At 41.7% G+C, this 21,813-nt stretch overlaps 1 protein-coding gene across 1 annotated transcript in view; it reads right to left on the minus strand.

Annotated features, from left to right (window-relative positions):
• CLYBL (citramalyl-CoA lyase) overlaps positions 1-21,813 on the minus strand; it is a 239,328-nt gene that overhangs the window by 103,501 nt on the left and 114,014 nt on the right. Inside the window, exon 2 of the mRNA XM_066621349.1 lies at positions 4,645-4,834. Coding sequence (XP_066477446.1) covers positions 4,645-4,834 — 190 coding nt within the window. The remainder of the gene's footprint in view (positions 1-4,644; positions 4,835-21,813) is intronic.

Genomic DNA, 21,813 nt, shown 5'->3' on the forward strand with positions numbered 1-21,813 from the left:
CAAGTTATTTTCAATTGTGTAATACCCTTACAACCAGAATTGTTTCTATTGAATATCTTCCCTGAAGGATATAACAATGATTTCAAACACACTTTGTTATACGTGATAATTGCAACAAGATTGGTCTATGCCAGGTTATGGAAGAACTCAGAAATTCCTGGTGTAGGGATGTGGATTGAGAAATTATACGAGATTGTAGAAATTGATGTGTTGACAGAAAGGTTGAGGGATGGTGAGACGGAGAGAATACAGAGATTGTGGAACCCATTATATGAATGGTTAGATAAATGATCATGAAATATTGATTGAAGAGATGATAATTATAGAAATAATTATAGAAATAAGACAGTATTGGCTGCAGTTCTGTGATTCCCTAGTGTTTTTTCCTCTGTATTACCCTGAATATATATATCTGTGATTTTCCCTGTACCCATGCCTTAAATCAAATAAAATATTTAAAAAAAAAAAAAAGGAACCACAACATTCAGGTGTTTCTCTCTGATCTGGTTTCACATTCTGGCCTCCATCCTCCCACGCTCAGAGCAGATGGAATAGCTTGGCTTCAGCTTGTCAGCTGCTTCAAGGTCGCACGGTGCCGGTGGCCTCAAACTGGCGACCTTGTGGATGTTATCTTCAGGCAAATGTAGGCTCTACCCTCTAGACCAGACCTCCTGCCCATTGACTCTAATGGGACTTACTTCTGAGTATACATGCATAGGATTGGGCTGTGAGACAACTAGTTCTAAGACCCCTTGCCCTGGAGAAAGAATTATTGCTTCTGAAGAGGTATAACTGTGGATGCTACCCAAAGTCATTAATATTATTAATATAGTAATTAATTCAATTTTAGTACTTATTAACAGCATTTCTATAACATTTCAAGTGTTAAAATTGCTTCACATACATTGTCTAGTTGCAATCCTTACAAAACCCTAAGAAGGATTATCCTCATATTGCAGATGGGGAACTGATCTTGAGAGGTCATGTTTGTTAGAAAGAAGGGCAACATCGGCTGCAGGAACTAAAGGGAGTGACACAGCATTCTGTGGGGCTGAAGTTACCAATCTGTCAATCAACAGTGACAGTCCAACTGTCTTTATCTGAACTTCTAGAGAGAGATGGACATGCATTCCTGAACTTTTTTCAGTACTTAGTACTCTCAAACCAAGAGAGATGAACTAGATAATGTGTTCAAAGCTGTTAGAACCTGTGGTCCTAAACCAGATGCTAAACAAATAAGTATTTGAGAACTGAAGATAAAGTATTTGGTTGATCTTTTACCTCATCCTCAGTTTTTATTCCCTATACACATCATTCAGTCTTAACAGTAAGCAGCCTGGTGAAAGTAAGTCATTTTCATTACAAGAGGAGCTTTCTTTTCTTTGTGTTGCTTACTAGCGACTAACAATGGTTTGACTAAGATCACCTAGTCAATATTAAAGGCAGAGGCAAGACAGTAATTGAAATGGGAAAAGTCAAATTTGTAGCTCAGTCCCTTAGTCACTATGTTACACCATCAACTCTAGTTCATTTTGTAATTGATTTTTTTTTCCTCTTAGGGTCAGTTTTTTCAGCATTCAATGACAGTGGGATATGGCTTGGGCGTACAACTGCACCACATGGTTCATAACACCGGAATAAAACCTGTAGATGACTTCTTATCAACTCAGACTCAGTACTTTTCAATTCAGCTGCAGGTCCCTAAGTGTTCAGCTGATAGAAATCAAGAAATGGTATGTAAATGCATGAGTGAAGAAGTCCAAATGATGCTAGTATGATAAGCTACTGGTATGATGAGGGAGACCAGCTACAACTCTAATGCCTTGGCACAAGTGAAGTCAAATAACAAGGTTTTACTGACAGATGAGCAGCTCACTGTCTATCGGTAAGTCCTTAGCAGCATTGCATCTGGTGCTGGGCAGGTCTTTTTCCTGGGTGCTCTTGGAGGTACTGGGAAGGCCTTCCTCAACAACTTGATCCTGGCGTCACTTTGAACATGGCACCACTTTGGCTATTGCATCTTCTGGCATCATTAATATGTTGTTGGAGAGAGGCAAGACAGCCCATGCTGCCTTCAAGCTGGACCTCAACCTCATCCACAAGAAACACCCTTGTGCAGCATCTCAAAATAAAAGCAACATGGCCCAAGTGCTGTGGGACTTTAAGCTCATTGTTTAGGATGAGAGCACCATAGTGCACAAGAGGGGTTTTAAGGCACTGAGCATAACCCTCAAAGACATCAGGGCCAATGATAGAGTAATGGGGGAAGTCACCATGCTGCTTGCTGGAGACTTCCAGCAGACTTCTCAGTAGTGCCAAGGCAAAATTGAGCAGACAAGATTAAGGCATGCATCAAAGCATCATATCTATGGCCCCTCATCTGGAAACTCTCTCTCAGGAAGAACGTGAGGGTCTACTTGAGAGGCGATATCTCCACTTGGCAATTCTCTGAAATAGGGAACAGAGAGCATCCCGAGCCCAAGGGAAAGGTTACCATCTCTGCATGCCTGGGCTCAATAGTGACGACCCTAGCAGACCTTACAGCAAGGATAAATCCTGATATTGAATGACAAGGGTAATATCATTAAGCACACTCTACTTAACTTGCTTGAAGGGGCAGAAATTGAGTACAGGTTGCAAACTCGATGCTGCAAACGGATGATAGCATCCGTAACCCTGTGGAGTTCCTGTGGAGTTCAATACCCACAGCCCTCCTGGCTTCCCAGCCCACAGGCTTCTAAAGTGGAGGCTCCAGTGATGTTGCTGCAGAACCTCAACTTGCCCAAACTCTGCAATGGCTATAAGTGAAGGCCCTCCACATGAATGTCATCGAAGCCACAGTGTTTCCCAGCTGTTCTCGGTGGCAGTCAGTGTTCATACCACACATACCATTCATACCATCAGAGTACCCGTTCAAGAGGCTGCAGTTCCCCCTCACGGTCTGCCTTCCTATGACCATCAACAAATCCTTGGGATCATTGCTATAGGTGGCAGGGATTGACTTGAGGGAAGACTGCTTCTCACATGGGTAGTTCTCCGTTGCCTGCTCCAGAGTGAGCTCACCCACCAGCCTGGTGATCCTAGTACCTGAGGGGAGAACTACCAATGTGACCTAGGTAGACAAATAAAGGTTGTAGGTCTTTTTCACATTATTTTTATTTAAGCTTAATCTTTGTCTTCCTGAAGTCTAAAAACTATAATGTGAGGTTTCAAATTAAAGGGAATTTCAGCCTGAATATGAATGTGGGGCTGGTCATGACATTCAAGGGACCCATAACTTTGAATAATTACAGAGTATTGCCTGACATGGGTTAGTTGTGCAGCATTTAAGTTGTTCATTACCATCAAAGGAGAGTATATTAGAGTCAAAATGGATTTTAAGTAGTTAAATAACACTGCAAAGCACGAGTATCCAGCTAGTCTTCAATATAGATAGATCTGGCAACTGCTTAAGCATTTTTAATGAAAATATCAGTTCTGTTTATTAAACACAAAATGCAGAACACATATGAAATTTGTAAACTCTCAAATGTATAGCATTACATGTATAAAAGTCCAGTTTTTCCTTATTCTTGTGTTCTTTCCACAAGGTTTTCCAACATAAGGTCCCTGGTTCACACTAATGGCAGCCCATACACCAGCACATTGGAAGTCAGCAGTCTCCACTGCTGGGCTTGTCATCTGGTAGCTGGAGGGTGTCTAAGTGGCTGCTGCCATGAGCTACACAATTGTAGTGGAACCTTTTGAAGCCACTATAGGGGTGTGGAGTGCAAAAGCCACATGAAAGTCCGCAGGATGGAGCTCTTGCAAATGGTAACACTGTGTGAATGCTTCTGGACTGTGATCTTGGCAACATCTGGACCCTCTTAAGGTAGATTCCATGTTAGACTGGACAGAGGTAACCAGGAACAATTGAAACGAAAGATAGTCATATAAGAACTGGAGAAGGACTGAACTTATAATAAGGCTTTGCCTGCCTGCACTTCAGCATTTCTGTAAGCTAATGGCAAAATAAGAACCCGTCAATGCACACTCTACTTGGAAGATTTGAAGTGACCTGCTCCTGTATAGTGAGCCCTCCTTATTCGTGGGTTCAGCACCCATGGATTTGACGCAACATAGGTATCAACCCATGCTGGAGGTACCAACCCATAACTTCCAGGATGTGACCAGAAGTGCCATACAGTCATGTCTGGTAGGTGTTCTGAGGTGTGGGGATGCCATGTGTGACCTCCCTGGACCTCAGAAAGTCTCCCTGAGGCGTCTTGAAGGCACGTCCAGTTTTTTGCCAAACTAGAAGTGCCTTTTGGAAGGCTTTGGCAGGACTTTGGAGGTGCAGGGAGTTCACACACAATCTCTCTACACTTCAGAAAGCCTGCTGGAGGCTTTTGAAAGCACTTCTGGTTTTTTGAGCTGGGACTCTCTGCGGATTCGATTTTCAATGGTACCTGCAGGGGGTCCAGGAATGGATCCCCCACAGATACAGAGGGAACACTGTACTGCAGCTTTCCAGTAGTGTTTTCCAAGGAAGCAAAGTTCACAGTGATAGGACTCAGGATGTTTATACTGCACCATGTTAGATTGGTACCTATGTTTTTCTCTGCAGTTTAACAATCATGTCTCACTGTATGATTTACTGCTTACCTTTCTATTTAAAGCAACACCATCTTCACAGTCCAATACTGCACAATCCACATCGAGGGAAGGAATTTTTTGTATCTTTCTCTCATCATCTGCCGGCACGTAGAGAACAGCTCTCCTGGGTATGTAGCTGCGAGACTGTGTTAAGTGATAATCGAGCTTAGGAACGGCAATGAGCAGGAGACAACGCCTTCTGTAAAAAGACAAGGTTTCCATTAGTCTCCTGGTGGCACTTAAAAAAAAATTCTTCCAATGCTTCCAAGTGTTGACTCTCATTTAATTACAGATGATAAAGGATTACTTCATTAACATTTATATGATCCCTCTCTCTAAGGAGATCCGAATAGTATTTTATCCTTATCACAATCCTGGGAGATTATGAAGATTCACATATTATGTTCCTTCAGAATACACCTAAGCTTTTTTAAAGTGTGCACCTAAAACATGAAGCGTGGATAGAACTAACAGGTAGCTGGAAACACATGTATGTATCAAACTCCCTGTTGAGTGCACACCAAGTCCGTTTGTTGCTGTACAGTGTGTGGTACGAACCACAGGCCGAGAGAGTGATTTGTCCAAAGCTACTTGGTGCACATCCCAGTTGATGGCCAAATTACATATTACTCTGCAGACCTGCAATTGGTTTCATGATGTTTGTTGTTTTGACTGAAATGCAGTTGGTGGGAAGCAGGGGGAGGAACTACAAATTTGACTGCAGCAGCCGTGCTGGGGGAAGGGGGAGATTAACCTTTTACAATGAAAATTGCTCCCAAGTTGCCTTCCAACACTTCGGGGTGCGGGGAAAATACATCCTTATGGGGAGAGGGCCATGACTTAATACCAGAAATGTCTGCAAGGAAAAGGTTAAGATTCCCCTTCCCCAGCACTGCTGCTGCAATCGAATTCACAGTCTCGAGACATTATACTGATGGTGTTGATGGAAAAGCATCTCCAGTTATAGCAGAGTTCATCAAGCTTTTTTAAAAAAATGATGGTGTGGCTAGTGTATTAAGCTGAGGAGCAGGCTGGCAGCCAGATCCACAGGGCCTCCTGCTTCAGTTCACTCTCATTCCCTTTGGCACTTATGGTACCCACGCAACAAACTTGGCCATCCATACACAGACAGTTTCCTTACACAGAGATAATCTGCTTATAGGAATGTACATGTACCATGCACACACTCATCCACACATTTTCTTTTTTGTTACACTGCCTGACCAGAATAATTGGCAACTCATCACGTATTGTAATAAATACCTATTTCCTACCTAAAAATTCTGGTTAAAATCTAGACAGCTTTTTCTGTATACTTATGCTTCCACATAAGAAATTCTACAAGTCTTCCCTGTACACACATCCTTCCCTGTAAGTCTTCCCTATACACACATACCTACTATGACTCTTTGCATATTTTGGGAGTGAGTTCTCAGAGTGACATCAGGTTACTTTCTGATGTGGGGGGATGTGTCTCAGAAGCCCTATTTTGCATGGTCATCCCAGCTCATCTCGATGCAGGAAAATAATGTGAAGCTGCCTGTATGTGAAACCATACCATTTTGTTTGTACCAAAAGACAGGTAATCAATTTGGCACAGAGTCTCTGAATCCAACACACAGTAAAGTAGCATTGGTCTGGAGGAGGGAAAAGCAAAAACTTTGAGACAAACTTTATGGACCACTCGTAGTGGGCCTATAGCAGTAGATCTCCTCATCTTCACCAGGATGTTGTGAGATAAAATGAGATAACCCTCATGTCTGTTGCCTCCTGAGCTCCCTAAAGGAAGTGTGAGACAAAAATGTGATAGCTAATAGAGGGTGCAATCCTAACCGGCACATAGGCCGGCATAAGTCCCCTGGGAGGGTTGCAAATGTGCCACCCTCCCAGGGTGGAAGGAAGCCGTGTCAGCGCATGTAGATGCGCTGATGCGCGGAGGACGTCAGAAGCTTCCATGGCGGCTTCCTCGCCACCGCTTGTGTCAGCGCACCTGTGCCAACATAAGTGGCAACGGTAGGCCTGGAGGGCAGGGAGGAGGCGGGAGGGGGAATTTCTGGGTGGGGGGAGGGAGGGCGATGGACGGCGAGGGCGGGGCTGGGATCCAGCGGTTATGCCAGATCCTAATCCCCGTCCCTGCAGAGAATGGAGAGGCTTCAAGTCGCTCCGCTCTCCTTGGATTTGTGCCACTTCCAGAGGTGGCACAGGTTTGAGGAGACCCATTGGGGTGAGAGGTCCTTACCCAGGGGTAAGGGGAAGAGCTTCCCCTTGCCTCTGGCTGAGCTGCTGCAGCCAACGAACCTGCGCTGGATGCAGCGCAAACCTCCTGGTTTGCCTGCTCCAGCGCAGGTTTGGATTGTATCCTAAATGTGAAAACTTCAGTTATGTCCAAGGCTTTTCATATTCAAGTGTGTTAGTTCCAGAGCAGCAAGCAAAATCTACTCCTGAGAAAAGATCTATTTCACTCATGACCAAGTGTCATCATCACACCAATCCATCATCTTGATCTTCCAGTTTGAAGACACAAAATGATGTGGACCTCATCAGGTCACAGGTACATCATCAAGGGAGGTAAGGGGAAAGTCTGCCACATTTGATTCTCCCTTGTCTAACTCTGTTTTCCTCATGATGATGGATCTACATCTGTCCCTAGCACAATTATGTCTGCTCTCCATTACTCTGTGGTCCCACAAGCAGGGCTTTATTATATTCTGGTAAGGGTGCCATTTTGGAAAAATAAAAATTGTGGACTCCAATATCTCAAATTCTCTGCCAAGGAAAACAGAATTTGAAAGGTTCAAAGAAAACTCTCCTCAAATGATGCCTATTGGCTTCCAACTGGCTTCCAAATTGCCCAAATCCTATCCTTTTAAAGTCCATATTTCTTGGCTTATTGTGACAATGAAAAAGAGTCACAGTACTAGTGAGAGTAGATGAAAAAGCTCCTCAAGCCAATCTAGGCTGAGATTTACTAGACTGCCCTATGAAGGTAACTGGCAAATGCTTGAACTGCTCCAAAGAAAGGTAGGATGGAGCCATTAAAACACTACATGTAGTGTAGGAGAGAGGACACTGATTTAAAAAGTACAGCACATCCCCCTCAGTATGACTGCTTGAAGAGTATGCCAGTGCTCAGGGGAAGAGGCACAAGCTCCATCACATGACAGTGGAGCACGGAAATTGTTTGAACACACCCTGGCTACCCAGCAGTGGCCAGAGCACCATAAGGGACAAGAGATACACCAGGTATGGAAGTCTTGGGCCCTGGCCATTAGAAATCTGCTTAGTGCTGCTCTTCCAAGTTTTTCAGATGTCATAAAGCATTGCAGAGATATGAAACTATAAGACACATGCTTGCATGATAATTCCCTCTGATTATTATAAAGTAATATTTAAATGCTTGGTAAGGATATGCAATTTGAACCAACTATCAAATCTGACCATCCAAAACTGGTTTTCCAGTTGTTTTTCTAGTATTTTATTGATACAGCTACACACAATAATAATCTAGGTCAGGGGTCTCCAAACCCTGGCCCGGGGCCAGATGTGACCCATGGCAAGCCTCTATCTGGCCCGCGGCCAGCCTCTTGTCCCCTCAAAGCCTCTGACCCACTTGACCGAACATGATTGGAGCTGTGCTCTGGTTGCATCTGGAGGGTGTTCTAAGGGCCAGAGAGATTGAATGAATGAGCCCATTCATTAATTTATTAACTCATCTAAGTTCCACCTCTAATTTATTTATATAAATTTTATATTTAAATTTTTTTCTGGTCCTCTACACTGTGCCAGATATTTGATGCGGCCCTCTGGCCAAAAAGTTTGGAGACCCCTGATCTAGGTTATTTGCCAAACAGTTTGAAATCATTTTGTTCTGATGTCTTGCTTCTCAAAGAATTAACACTACATGTCTAATTGCAGTCAAGAGCAGCTCTTGACTGCATGTACATTTCAATTTACCTCTGTGAAAATGTTTAATTGTATTTCTTTAAATGTGAGAAGGGAGGAAAAAAAGCTGCTTACTCAAAAAGGGCTAAGCATTCCCTTCATTCCCTTTGTTCCCTCAACAAGCTAAAGTCACTTCAAGAAGCACTTAATCTCATCATCCATGGTTACAATTGCCTTACAGCATCAATCAAAAGAATCTAAAGTAAATGCAGCTATATTGTGTAATTAAAAGAATTTCAGGTAGTTACTGCTGGGGGCACTTTCTAGGTCCAAATACACAAAATGGCACAGCAGGGATGCCAAATACTGTAGTGTTTTAAATTTGGTCAACTACAATATCACACAGACCTAGAAAAGGAATATGCAAAAAGAAAGAGAAAAAAGGGGGGAAAAAAGTCCTCCTCTCTCCCAGTGTGTATTGTAAAGCAAAAGAAAAGAGGAGGGACTTTTAACGTTTGAAGTGACAAGAACCTACAAAAGTCCATATGAAAGGGAAATAAAAATATCAAGTGAAAGAGGATGAAAAGCAAACTGATGTTTTACAGAAGATCCAGTTCCTCGTAATTGTTAAAATCCCACTAAGTAAAAGAGAGGTGAATAATGAATAATTTTACCCAGGCTATCCAATCGTGTCAAATAATTTTTTTTTTAAATTATCGAGTTTTATTATTTGTTCTAGATACATTCACTCAAACACTGATGTGCAACATGTTTATTTGAAACTTTCATCCTGCTAATTCAAATGCATAATTTCAAATAAATGTGTGGTTAAAGTTCCAATTAATGAACCAACATGCTTGATATTCAGATGTTTGGCAGGAGCTGATCTATCTTAACTCCAAAGGGAGCTGATCTATCAACATTCTTTAATTAAGTTGAAAACACACACTATATCAGCCAACACATTCCTTTACATATGGGTTGCCTCCTCTTTTTTCATATGATTTCCTTGATGCTTTTGGAGCACAAATTTTTTGTTACAATGGAAAATGAAAAGACATCGTTGTGAGAGTTTTTAAGTCAGAGTTTTTAAGTTGCTTAAATAAAAAAGCAACAAGCATATCCTGTTTAAAAATAGGATACAGTTCATATGGTCTCTGTATGAGATCCAATTTCTATCTCACATGCAAATTAATTCCTCTAAAGTCAATGGACACAAAAAGATACAACCCCATTAACTGCAAGTGAAATCAGCACTAAGGACAGTGTCTCAAGCTACCCAGAACTGTTTAACAGTTAGAAAGGCCTAAGAAGATACCCCGTAATTGACAAGACTGAGGAAAGGTTGCTATCAGTATTTGATTATTGTTTACATAGTGCCATCCATGTACAATGGATGTACAATGCACTTTACAAATAATGAGGTCCCTGTTCCAAAGGGCTTACAGTGTAAAGACTCAGCATAAGAAAAACAGGCCAGGGAGGAAAACGGAGGCAAGTCTAGGCAGAGGAAGATATGATTGTTTCAATTACACAAACTAAGGCTGCAATCCTAACCACACTTTCCTAAGAGTAAGCCCCATTGAACAAAATAGGACTTACTTCTGAGTAGACCTGGTTAGGATTGTGCCCTAAGTGTCATAACAGTATGCAATGAGGACTAAACTTTGTGCCAAAGGCTTCACAGAAAAGGTGGGTTCTACAAGGGAGGAGCTGAATGAAGTACATGAAGCACTGCACCAGGAACCAGTTTCAAGCACAGGGGAGCAAGGGAGAATGGGTGGAGATGCTGGAGGGAGGTGGAAACTTTTAAATGGTTGAGGGTGGTGAAGCTGGAAGAGCAAAGGTCAAAAGCAGGGGTGTAATGGGATATGAGAGGTGGGGAGAGACAAGGCTTTTTTGGCATGCTTTTTTTAAAAGTACAACCCTAAGATCTCAAAAAGAATAGATTGGAATAGGTTATACTATAGACTGCTTGCTTGCTGGAAAACCAAACTGGGGGAAAGGGAAGTGGAAAAGAGAAGCTTGCCTCTGCAGTCAGCTTGTAAGTTACCCTAGATACGTTGCTTTACCCTGAAGTGGTGTACAGAAACCCATAGATGTCAGACACATTACAAATAAAAAGGTGTTTTTTTAAAGGTACATAACAAGATAGGGACGAACCTACACTAAAAACATTAGTTTAAATCAAGGCTTTGCCTAAAGTTTTGGGAAAGTTTTACAACCCCTTGGTACACTTACTTGGTCACTAAGCTTAATAATTTCAAATGGAACCTAATTCCAAGGGAGTCTGCTTAGAATCATAGTCTTACATTATGTCTTCCTAAATGCCACAGAAAAACCAATCTGAAATACATGCAAATAGAAAAAAAAAAACCAGAATCTTTTCAGAGAATGAGGGAACTCAGCAGAAATAAAAAGTAACTGATAAAGGTCTAAAGCAATAGACCTCTCAACCATAAAATGATAAAGTGCCACCATAGGATAAATGGTTAACCAACCCACTCCTCCCACCAGATTTAACCTCCATGACCTTTTCATTAACCCAGAAAGTAAATTATCTCAACTACACTGATTGTGCAATTGGTAAATATCAGAGGGCTCTTCTATACACAGTAACCAGCTTTTGTCCTATTCATTTAAAAAGAGATCAATGGCCACAATCCAGCCCAGAGTTAGGCATGCTTATGCCCACTAAAATCAATGGGTGTAAGCATTATATGTATAATCTTCTCTTTAGCCAGGCCATCACAGAACTACAGAATATCATGCTTTTAGTGTATAATTTTGATGAAAAAAATTGACTTTCCCCCCAAAATTGAGATAATTTTTGATGAGAAATCAAAAACAGGAAAAAAAAAAAAAAACCCAAACAAAACCCTGTAGGAACTTCTAATAAACCAAGAGCCCAATCCTATTCTTCCACCCCTGCTGATGCAGCGGCACCAAAATGTCTGCTGCTGGATCCGGGGCGGGGGGCGGCTGTGGAGTTCTCCTCTGGGTAAGGGAACATTTGTAGACCCAGAGGGGTCTACTTGGACCTGCACTAATGAATTTGCTGGCACTTGTCTGCCTGGGCCTGTGCTGAAGATTGAGTCCAGGAAGGGGGTTAGGATTCGGTGCCTGCCGTTACTGATTACCGATTACATGGATTACGTTACATCACCAAACTTTTGTGATACAAAAGAGTTTTAATCAAAGCAGCTGCTGCAGTTCTCAGTAATACTAGTCTCTGGCACATTGCTTTCTATAAGTACTTAATGGCTAAATCCTACTCATTGAACACAACAGCGGAAGTAGTCTTCCACTGTTGTAAATGCAGCAGTATAATTGGAAATGGTGTGCCGCTGCTGGACAATTTGGAGCCATCCATGCAAAGGGTCGGGAACTCTGTACACCTGCCTCTGCACAGTCCAGACTATGCTGACCCAGGTAAGTTGGTGGTGGATTTATTAAGCCGGGCAGTTTGGGGGAGATTCAGCATGGGGAGGGCAGGCTGGAGGGGGTGGATCTTCAGGGCAATGGAGCACACTAGATCTCATCCCCAATTTTCGAGTCCACCCCATCCCTTTCTTCTACTCGAACTAATGCCAGCAAAATATCCGGCATGATTCTAAGAATACCCATACATGGCCAGAAGGCCTACCCACAGGTAGTTTTTAACTTACCTCTGGTTGGCCTTCCAATACCCACCACCACCACCATAGCATATAGCACATGCTCCATTGTTGCAGCTGCATGTTATAGCATGGTGGGGGACAAGATTGGGCTGTGAGTTAGGGTAACCAGTTGAATTCTGAAACTCAGTTTCCTGCTGAAATACTAACTGCCTCATAATCTTAATAAGTAAAATTCATTAGATCTATCAACAGCTACTGTATTCACTAGTATTGCTAAAAACAAGCTGGATGTTCTGAGGCAGTGTATGTCTGATAGGTTGTATCCTAGTATTTCCTTCCTGTTATAGAGGGGTCTCTACTACAGGTGCAAGGACTTCTGCAGAGGAAAGTTCCTTTCACAGAAGGAAAGAACTTTAGGATACAACCCAGTGAGAACAAGCTGGCCCTCATCTGTATGTCTGGCTTGTGAGCTTCAAGAGTCTCAAAGGCTGCTACTGGAAACAGAATATTGGATTAGATAGACATTGGTATAATCCAGCAAGGCATGTACTGATGACAGCAAGGGAAAAAAACTATACTTCATTTGGAGTAATTTGAAAAGATATTGTACTTCCTACAAAAATTCTTTTAAAAAAAGACACAGATGAATTCCATTCAACAATCCTTCATAGCCAAGAATTGAAAGAAAAGTAATAACTCACACGAATAATATATCATTTCATCTACAGTATAACATGTCTTAAGTACTGTTACTTAACAGTATCTTAATAAATCCCAAAGGCAGCTATTCTCAATTAGTAATTGAAAAAAGCCCTTCCCTTGTTTTTCAGTCCCAAGAGTCAGTTTTTCATTGCAATTAATTTCCATGGACTTTAATTATACAAAAGGAAAAACACATGCAAATTATATTAAGTAGGAAAGGATGATATGATATCCCATGAGTTTACTACACATTTTATACTTCATTGACTGTTTGCAAAAGTCTTTAAAATTACCAGTGTAATGATCAAAGAAACTGCAGCTCCAGAATTGAGCTGCAAAAAAAATGGATGCTTTTCTTATAATTATTATTTATTTACACTCTTTATATGCCACTTTTCTAAAAGTACTTTTATACAAAGCTTTGACTCAGCTTTATACAATTTTTCCAAATTGGCACTCGACTCAGAACCATCTGTACTGGTGAATACATGCTTGCAATGTCAGAGAGATATAGCAGACCATGACTTCAGGCCTAATCCTATCCAGCACAGGAGCAACAGCTCTAAAGAGCTACCGCTGCATTATATGCTGGATGCAAGCAGGATGGAGATCTCCTCAAAGGAAATGGATGTTTGTCCCCTTAACCTGAGTGAAGCCCTAGACTGGTCATTGGGGCTTCTCGAGTCTGTGCCAGCTATTTTGCTGGTGCAGACTTGAGAAGCTCTGTGTTAGACTTCCAAGCCCGATATGGGGGATAGGATTTGGCAGAGGAGGCCTCTATTAGTCCTACCCCCCTCCCAGAGCTGGATCAGGACCATTCTTGTGGTGTTCCATTCTTCTCTGCCTGTACTTCCAAGTATACTGGGGCAATTTGCCTACTCATGAGCAAACATGTACGTATGGCTGTTTCACTTTACTTGGGGCTTAATACAGTTTCCTTGTCTGCGATCAGCTTGTCAGTTTCATGACCCACCAACAATCAGATTGCAACCCACTAGTGGATACCAACCCACAGTTTGGGAAACAATGAGATAGGGAGTAGGGCTGAGACAGTAGTGGATTGCAAGCTGTGAGTTTATGGTTAAGATGAGATTTGACTTCCTGATACACAGTTCAGTCTCTCAGATGTCAAGTTACATTACCTAAGCCAGTGATTTACAATCTTTTTCATCTCATGGCACACTGATAAGGCACTAAAATGGTCAAGGCACACCACCAGGTGTAAAATGGTCAAGGCACACCACAAGGCACACCACCAATTGACAAGGCAGACCATGCTGCCAGTGGGGGCTCACATCTCCCATTGTCCCTATTAATAAACGACCTTCCCCCATATTCCTGTGGCATGCCTGTGGACCACTCGCAGCACACCAGTGTGCAATGGCACAGTGGCTGAAAATGGCTGACCTAAGCAGTGGCAAAACTAAAACAGTGGCTAATGGACTATTTTACAACATAAAAGGAGCTGTACATTGTGTGTTACTTTTCATGCTCACTATCCAGCACAATGAAGTGTAAAGCCAAATGTGGCCCAGAACATGCTATTCAAAGTGGTGGATTGCAGACTGGTGCTGGTTCGAAAGCCATCGGCTGCTGGTCTGTGGTAAATTTCCAGGAAAGAAACAAACAGAATGATTTAAAAATCTTACTGGAATTCCACCAAGAATAACTTTTAGTCGATAAAGTCAACAATATTAAATATGTTTTCAGAAGAACATATAATATTGCTAATTACGATATAGTACTACAGAATGTACGAACATGCTATCACATGTGAACTCAACCTGGAAAGTGCCTACTTGTAGTTCAGGGTTATGAGTTCATCTGGTCTCTCAAATTAGAATGTGGCTCATCAGCTGAATCAGATTTAAGAGGTTAGGTAGTATGTTTTGCCTGAGATGCACAAATGTATACTCAGCCCACTCTTTCTCATATAGACCCACCAGCAGTTACCCACCAATGGCTCACCAGCAATTACAATCATGAAATTGAATAAAGAGCATCATACAGAGCTCTGCATGTTTGTCATTTGAGACCTGTCCAAACCCAATCATCTAAGAATGTAAGCAATATGATAATACTGTTTAATAATAAGAAAGCAATAAAAAAAACAATATGGCACAAATATAGTACCAGTTTCTCACACACTGGGGGAAAAAATTGCCAGTCAGCCATATCACATAATTTGAGAAGCAATGGCCTAAAAAAATTTACTAATTTTAAAAATAGTGAACATAAGAAAATAAGAACAGACCCACTGGATCAGACCATAGGCCCATCTAGTCCAGCTTCCTGTATCTCACAGCGGCCCACCAAATGCCCCAGGGAGCACTCCAGATAACAAGAAACCTGCATCCTGGTGCCCTGCCTTGCATCTGACATAGCCCATTTCTAAAATCAGGAGGTTACACATACACATCATGTCTTGTAACCAGTAATGGATTTTTCCTCCAGAAATTTGTCCTATCCCCTTTTAAAGGCATCTAGGCCAGATGCCATCACCACATCCTGTGGCAAGGAGTTCCACAAACCAACCACACACTGAGTAAAGAAATATTTTCTTTTGTCTGTCCTAACTCTCCTAACACTCAATTTTAGTGGATGTCCCCTGATTCTGGTGTTATGTGAGATTATAAAGAACATCTCTCTATCCACTCTGTTCATACCCTGCATAATTTTGTATGTCTCAATCACGTCCCCCCTCAGGTGCCTCTTCTCTAGGCTGAAGAGTGCTTGATTTTATATATTAAACATATATGCAGTAAATATGTGTGCTGCATAGTTAATAAAATAATTACCAATAAGAGTAAATAACTTTTGAGTGGAAAGTGCTATTTTTAAACAAAAACTATAAAGGCTGACTTGCTCCCGATAGCCATTTTTGTGTGACAGCATATGAAGTGTATATGCCCCGATTATACACACAGTGGGAATTTCTTATCTGTCTTTCACAGGTGTCATGAACTTCTGTGATTATGATTGCTACTATCCGCCTCCATTTGGGTGACAATGTAACACAATAAAACCAATCAAAACTTGTCCTAAATGTTAAAAACCAAAAGTTGTACTGCTCTCAGCAGGCCACAGTTTCCTGGATCTTTTATTCTCTTATTTTTGAAAAATCTATGGGCAGAATTCCTACATCAGCTTCTTCCAGCACCATATCTGCATTCCTCCTCTTCCTTTTTTCTTCCATAAAAACAGATCTACAAAGCCAACTATCTCTTCTTCTAGGTGGTTCATACTGACTGAGAGCAAAGGAGAAGGAGACACATACATTGCATTGAAGACATGCCTAATTTGTCCATGGACAGTGTTAAAAAGTAATCCAAGTGCTAAGTGGAAAGCAACTTTTCTCACTTTTTAGGTATTTGCTGGCATCTATTTAAAGTGTAAAGGCTAGGAATGGATATTTATCATGAGGATAGAAAGGATGTTGCAATGGGAAATGACAGTGTATACCACAACCTGTTTTGTGTTTGTGGCTACAAGTCCTACTGCAGAATTTCTAATCTCCAAGATGACTTTTTCATTTGCAGCCCACTCCTGAAGGGGCTGCCTGTGCAGCAGTACAATGGCACCAAAACAGCTGCTGCTGTATTCCATGGGGCCAAAGAGCCAGCCAGAGGTCTCCTTGAGGTAAGGGAATACACCTGTAATCAGCTGTGGAACAAGCTGGTGCACAAATGCACCTAATGCAGGAACAGGAGTCAAAATTTGCAAAGTTCAAAATAAGCACCCCTAATTAACTGCGTTACTGCAACATGCAGGTCAATGTAAAATATTAGGTTTTTTTCTCAAGCTGTTTACAAATCACTAATCAAGGAAACCTCCCTTGAGGCCATGGTCTGCAAGAGCTGGAAGAGCTGGACTTGTGTGCTCAGTAAAAAACTGGTTTCAGGGTATAATGTGAAAGGGGTGCAGAACCCTCCTTTTCTCGCTTGGTAACGTTGCCATGGCCAATCTCTTTAGCAACCAGTCGTCAGGTTAGTGGTTGGTCCCCATCAAACAACACTGACACCGTAGGACTTCTGAAGAATTTTACTATGAACTTTTCAATGCTGAGGTAAATATGTACAAGAGGTTTACCTTTACAAGAGGTTTGCTCCTCAGTGGGACTTTCCAGATGGTCCTCAGGGAATGCTTCTCATGTACCTCATCCCTTCCCAAGCATCTTTCCCACCATTATTTCCCAACTTTCCCACTACCATCCTCCTACACAAATTCTTCTTTCCTAGAATGTCTCACTGCTTCTCTCATCCCTTTCCTGCTTCCTGAGTGTACATCATCAATGTTATTCCCACCATGCCCTGGCAACATAGTGGACAATGCAGAATGAACCCGATTCCTCCCGATTCTTCCACCCTAAAACATAATCTTTTGACAGGGAGGGATATTCTTGTGTGACGTCAGCTTCCAAGTATGGTGCATCTAAGGACCTATATGTCAGCACCCTGGACAGCACTGTAAAAAGCTGTATCTTATTTTCCACAGGTGCACATTTTTCACTAATTTTGTTTCAGAAATATGGAAAGTTCTGAATTTTTCGTCATCTTTGAGGCCAACCAAGACTGTTGTGCAAATGTACCTTCAGCAATGGTGCGGTAAAGCAACCTGGGTAGGGAATGGATTTTTAATTATAGCTGGAGTGTTTAATTGAATTACTGATAAGAAAATTGTGCATTGTGATAATGAAGTCCTCTTTTGCATGCCAGAACCAGCCTAGCTATGCGGTCAACTGAAGCACTTACACCAGGTAGCAGATTGGGGGGGGGGGGGGACACCCATTTCTGTTTGCCTATTTGCCTATTGCTTCTCTTTCTCCTCCCTGAATTAGAAAAGAAAGAGGGGGATAGAGAGGAAGATGAGAGAAGAGTGCTGAGCTAGAACATAGGAGAGTAGGAGGAGCAGAGGCTGCCACATTTTGTAAGAGGAAAGTATCTGGCATGATACCTCAGGAATGTAAAGTAAATTTTAGATACAGAGTCATCTTGGAAAATACACAGATTGCATTATGGCAGCTACATCAAAACAGTGGTCATGTTTTTGGTTTTCCAATCTAAACCTCTCTATATTATGTATTGAAATGCATACAGTGTACTTTTCATGATTTTTGTAGGTCAAGGAATACGTCTATAAAGAATGAAATATGTTCTTAGTAAACAGAAATGAGCTTACAAACATACTAAGGCTTTAATAAAGAAATGAGTTTATATTTAGATAAAACTTTTAATGCAATATGCCTTATATGTTGACAGACAGTAAAATAAACAAGCTATGGTTAGATGCAATTAACTAAAAATATAGGAAACCAAAATAATTTTTATGCTAGTACATTATTTCAGTTGAGGAAGGAACCTTTGTAAGTATAATGCAACAATGCAAGAATGCAACAATGCAACATTCTTCAATTAGGATATAACTATGCAGCTATACATACATTAGCCTGGGAAGGCAGCTCATCTAAGAGAAGGAAAACTCTGATCCTAAACCTCCACTGCCTTGTGGCTACATCCAGTTACGAAAAAGGCTTCAGGAGTCAACCTCCAGACAAAATCAGCAGCCGGAGTCCCTGAGGCAGTTTGTGGATGTATACAATCACGTTCTGGCAACTCCTGCGACCCCGCTGGAACCAACCGTATTGGCCTCTGCCTTTCCATTGGACCATTCCAGTGACGTGGAGAGGGGGGATTTCCTGCATGGGTAACAGCCTATCCTCCATACCTTCTTTACCCAGGTTTCACACACTGGAGAGGACACAACTTTGCCATACGGCGTCGGCACAACACGGGAAGCAGCAGTTTACCGGTTACTACATTTGCTCCCAGTGTGGAAGGGATTGTCACTCCCGAATTGGCCTCTTCAGCTACACTAGACGCTGTTCCAGAACCACTTTTCAGAGCGCGATACCATAGTCTCCCAAGACTGAAGGATGCCTATGATGTATACATACGCACAAAACACACACACACACACACACACACACACACACACACACACGTATAAGGAAACCCTGTCTCCGTGGCTGGCCGCACTCCCCATACCCGTTAGCATTATTAAAAGCAGAAGTTATTTGCTTCCTGCTAACCTCGATCTAGTCTTTTCTAGCATTCAGGTTGCCGGGATGTACATCGCTATATGCTTATAAGCTTATGTAAAGGAAGAACATTTTCACTGGGGAAAGCATTTAAACAACATTAATGGGTACACTCCGGGCGCATGCAAGGTCCCCAGATCCACAGATAATCAAATCCACAGACACCTGTATCTAAGGATACAGTTCACAAACTGACTCCTCAATCTAAACACTAGAAAAATGACTGTACACATCCTCATACAAAATACGTCACAAAATACAACACACACACCAAAAAAATCCCCATTTTTATGCTGCTGAACAAGTTGATATTTTACAGCTATGTAAAGGCAGACCAGCTTTTTATAATTTGCTGTTTTTACCATCTAGCAATATGGCTATTACAAAAACAGGAAGACTGTTGAGACTATAAGAAGAGCACAAAACATTACTATATTTATAAGAAAGTAGACAAAAGAAAGGGAGAGTTAACCTGCACTGCAACAGGCAGACCACAGGGACCTGTGCTGTATCCACTCTGGATACGGGAATAAGGGAATATTTTTCAAGCCCCAGTTACCAGGTAAGGCTGTCTGGGCCCAGGATGGGAGTTCAGATCAGCATGCACCTCTGCTATTTATCTCACCCCTGGGCCCAATCCGCCTCTAGTTCTGCCCTCCCTCCAACAGAAAACACCCCTCCCCACCTCCATTCCACTCCCCCCTTGCCACCGTCTCCCACCCCCTATGTCAGCTTGCTCTGGCCAGCACAAACTTACCCTGTCTGGGAAGCACAGGGATGGGATGTAGTAGGAACAGGCTGGTGCAAGTCCTTGTGCTGGCATAGCCTGATCCCTGATCACTGCAAATGTGCTTTATGGCACATTTGCAACACTCGGGAGCCAGCGCAGTGTACCTGCACCAGCACAAGGTAAGTCTAGGACTGTGTTCCAAGTCATTTCTAGCTTTAGTACAAAGAAGCCAAGAGGGGAGTAGCTTTTCATTCACTCTGAAGATTATTTGATGTCATCATGACTGTGTTGTCCATGCACTTAAGAGCCTTGCCATATCAAGATCTTCTGGATGGTCTCTTTTGATATCCATTGGACTGACTATCCAATGCAGAGCATAAAAGAGCATATAAAACATGATCTAAAGCAGGGGTATCAAACTCATTTCATACCAAGGGCCAAACAGCACTCATGGTGCCTGCTGAGGACTGGAAGTGATGTCATTAGACAGAAAATGATGTCATTAATCAGTTCATAACCAAAAAATAAGCACTTTTTTCACTTAGGAACTCATTAGCTGCAAATGACAGAAGAGAAAATACACAAATCTTGATCATATTTCAAGTTATGGTAGAGCCCAATTTTCATGTGGGCTGTACTTATAGCAGTAGCACCTCAGTACTGCTCAGCAGCTGAGAGCCGGATAAAAAGCTTCCATGGGCCACATCCACACACACACACTCCCGGCCTTATGTTTGACACCCCTGATCTAAAGAATCTAAGGACAAGATATGCAGCATTGTGGGGAAGGCATTACCATCTTCCTAAAACTTCCCTTTGGTAATTCCTTCCTTAATAAGTAATCCTAATAACATATACAATGATTTGCTTGTAATTATTTGCTTGCTTCTTTTCTGTCAAAGAAAACAGGATTATTTTTCTATGATTAAAGTCAAGTAGAGATGGAAAACTGACTAGCTGTATTTATCCATGCTTAGATTAAATGGCACGTAGCCCCTTTGCCCCAATATTTGATGCAAAATTATTCTTACAGTAAATGCCCCAGGGATATACAGCAATGAAGAAGCCAAATAATAAAATATGTCAGCTTTGAAATAGAAAATTTTCCCACAACTCAGAAAATACATTTTCATATATAGATAACAGACTTTTGCTGTTATCACGCATCTCATTCAAAAAAAAAATCAGTAAGCACTAGGAATGTTATGATGAGATCAATCTGCAAGTAAAATTGTATGCGGACAGTAACATCAGTACAAATGCCAGTTAAATTCTAGTACCGAGGTATGCATTCAGGTACATAGTAGTAACCAGTATGCAAAGTGGGGAAAAAATTGATTTTGTGCATGCTAACTGGATATTGCTAAGATGAATAATCTCTGCATAATTACCTTTGTTGTCTGTGCCTATATGTATGGAAGTAGATATGCCATCCAAGGATTGCAAGGTAAAGTTTTTCAAGTTATAGCACTCTAGATCAGTAATTTTTAAGCAACGAGCTGTGGCACATTGGTGTGTCGTGAATGGTCTGCAGGTGTGCTGTGGGAGTTTGGCAGAGGGTCATTTATTAGTAGGGCCATTGGGAGATATGAGCCCCCTACCAACAGCAAGGTGTGCCTTGTCAAAAAAAAAAAAACAACTGTTGGTGTGCCTTGACAATTTTAGTGCCTTGTCAGTGTGCCATGAGATGAAAAAAATAGAAAATCACTGCTTGAGATAGTTTTGCTTTTACTCAATCATCTTTTCCTCTGTTTGATCATACTGTTTCTTTGGTTTCAACATAAATTGATGACTGTTTCTGAAAAATGGACTCATGAAAGCTAAGTTATGGACTGTGGGGCAGAAATAAGAGAAAAATATCTGTGTCTGGGGCATTGGAAATGACAAGAAAATAGTGGACAACCAATAGTGATTTAACAATGTATCACTTACCGCTCTGTAGAGTTTAATAAAGCTAATACTGAGTTTCCCCCACAAGACTGGGAAACGTATGCTCAACTGTCCCCAACACTGAAATAAAGTGGGTGACCCCTTTCCCATAAAAGAAGTCCATGTACACACATTTACAGTTCCTTTCCATAAGGAGCCTCTGCAATCGTTGTATTTTGGAACAAGTAACTGGTGTTCTGACTGAGGAAAAAAGAGTA

Source organism: Tiliqua scincoides, chromosome 3 (assembly GCF_035046505.1).
Source record: "Tiliqua scincoides isolate rTilSci1 chromosome 3, rTilSci1.hap2, whole genome shotgun sequence".
Classification (NCBI taxonomy): domain Eukaryota; kingdom Metazoa; phylum Chordata; class Lepidosauria; order Squamata; family Scincidae; genus Tiliqua; species Tiliqua scincoides.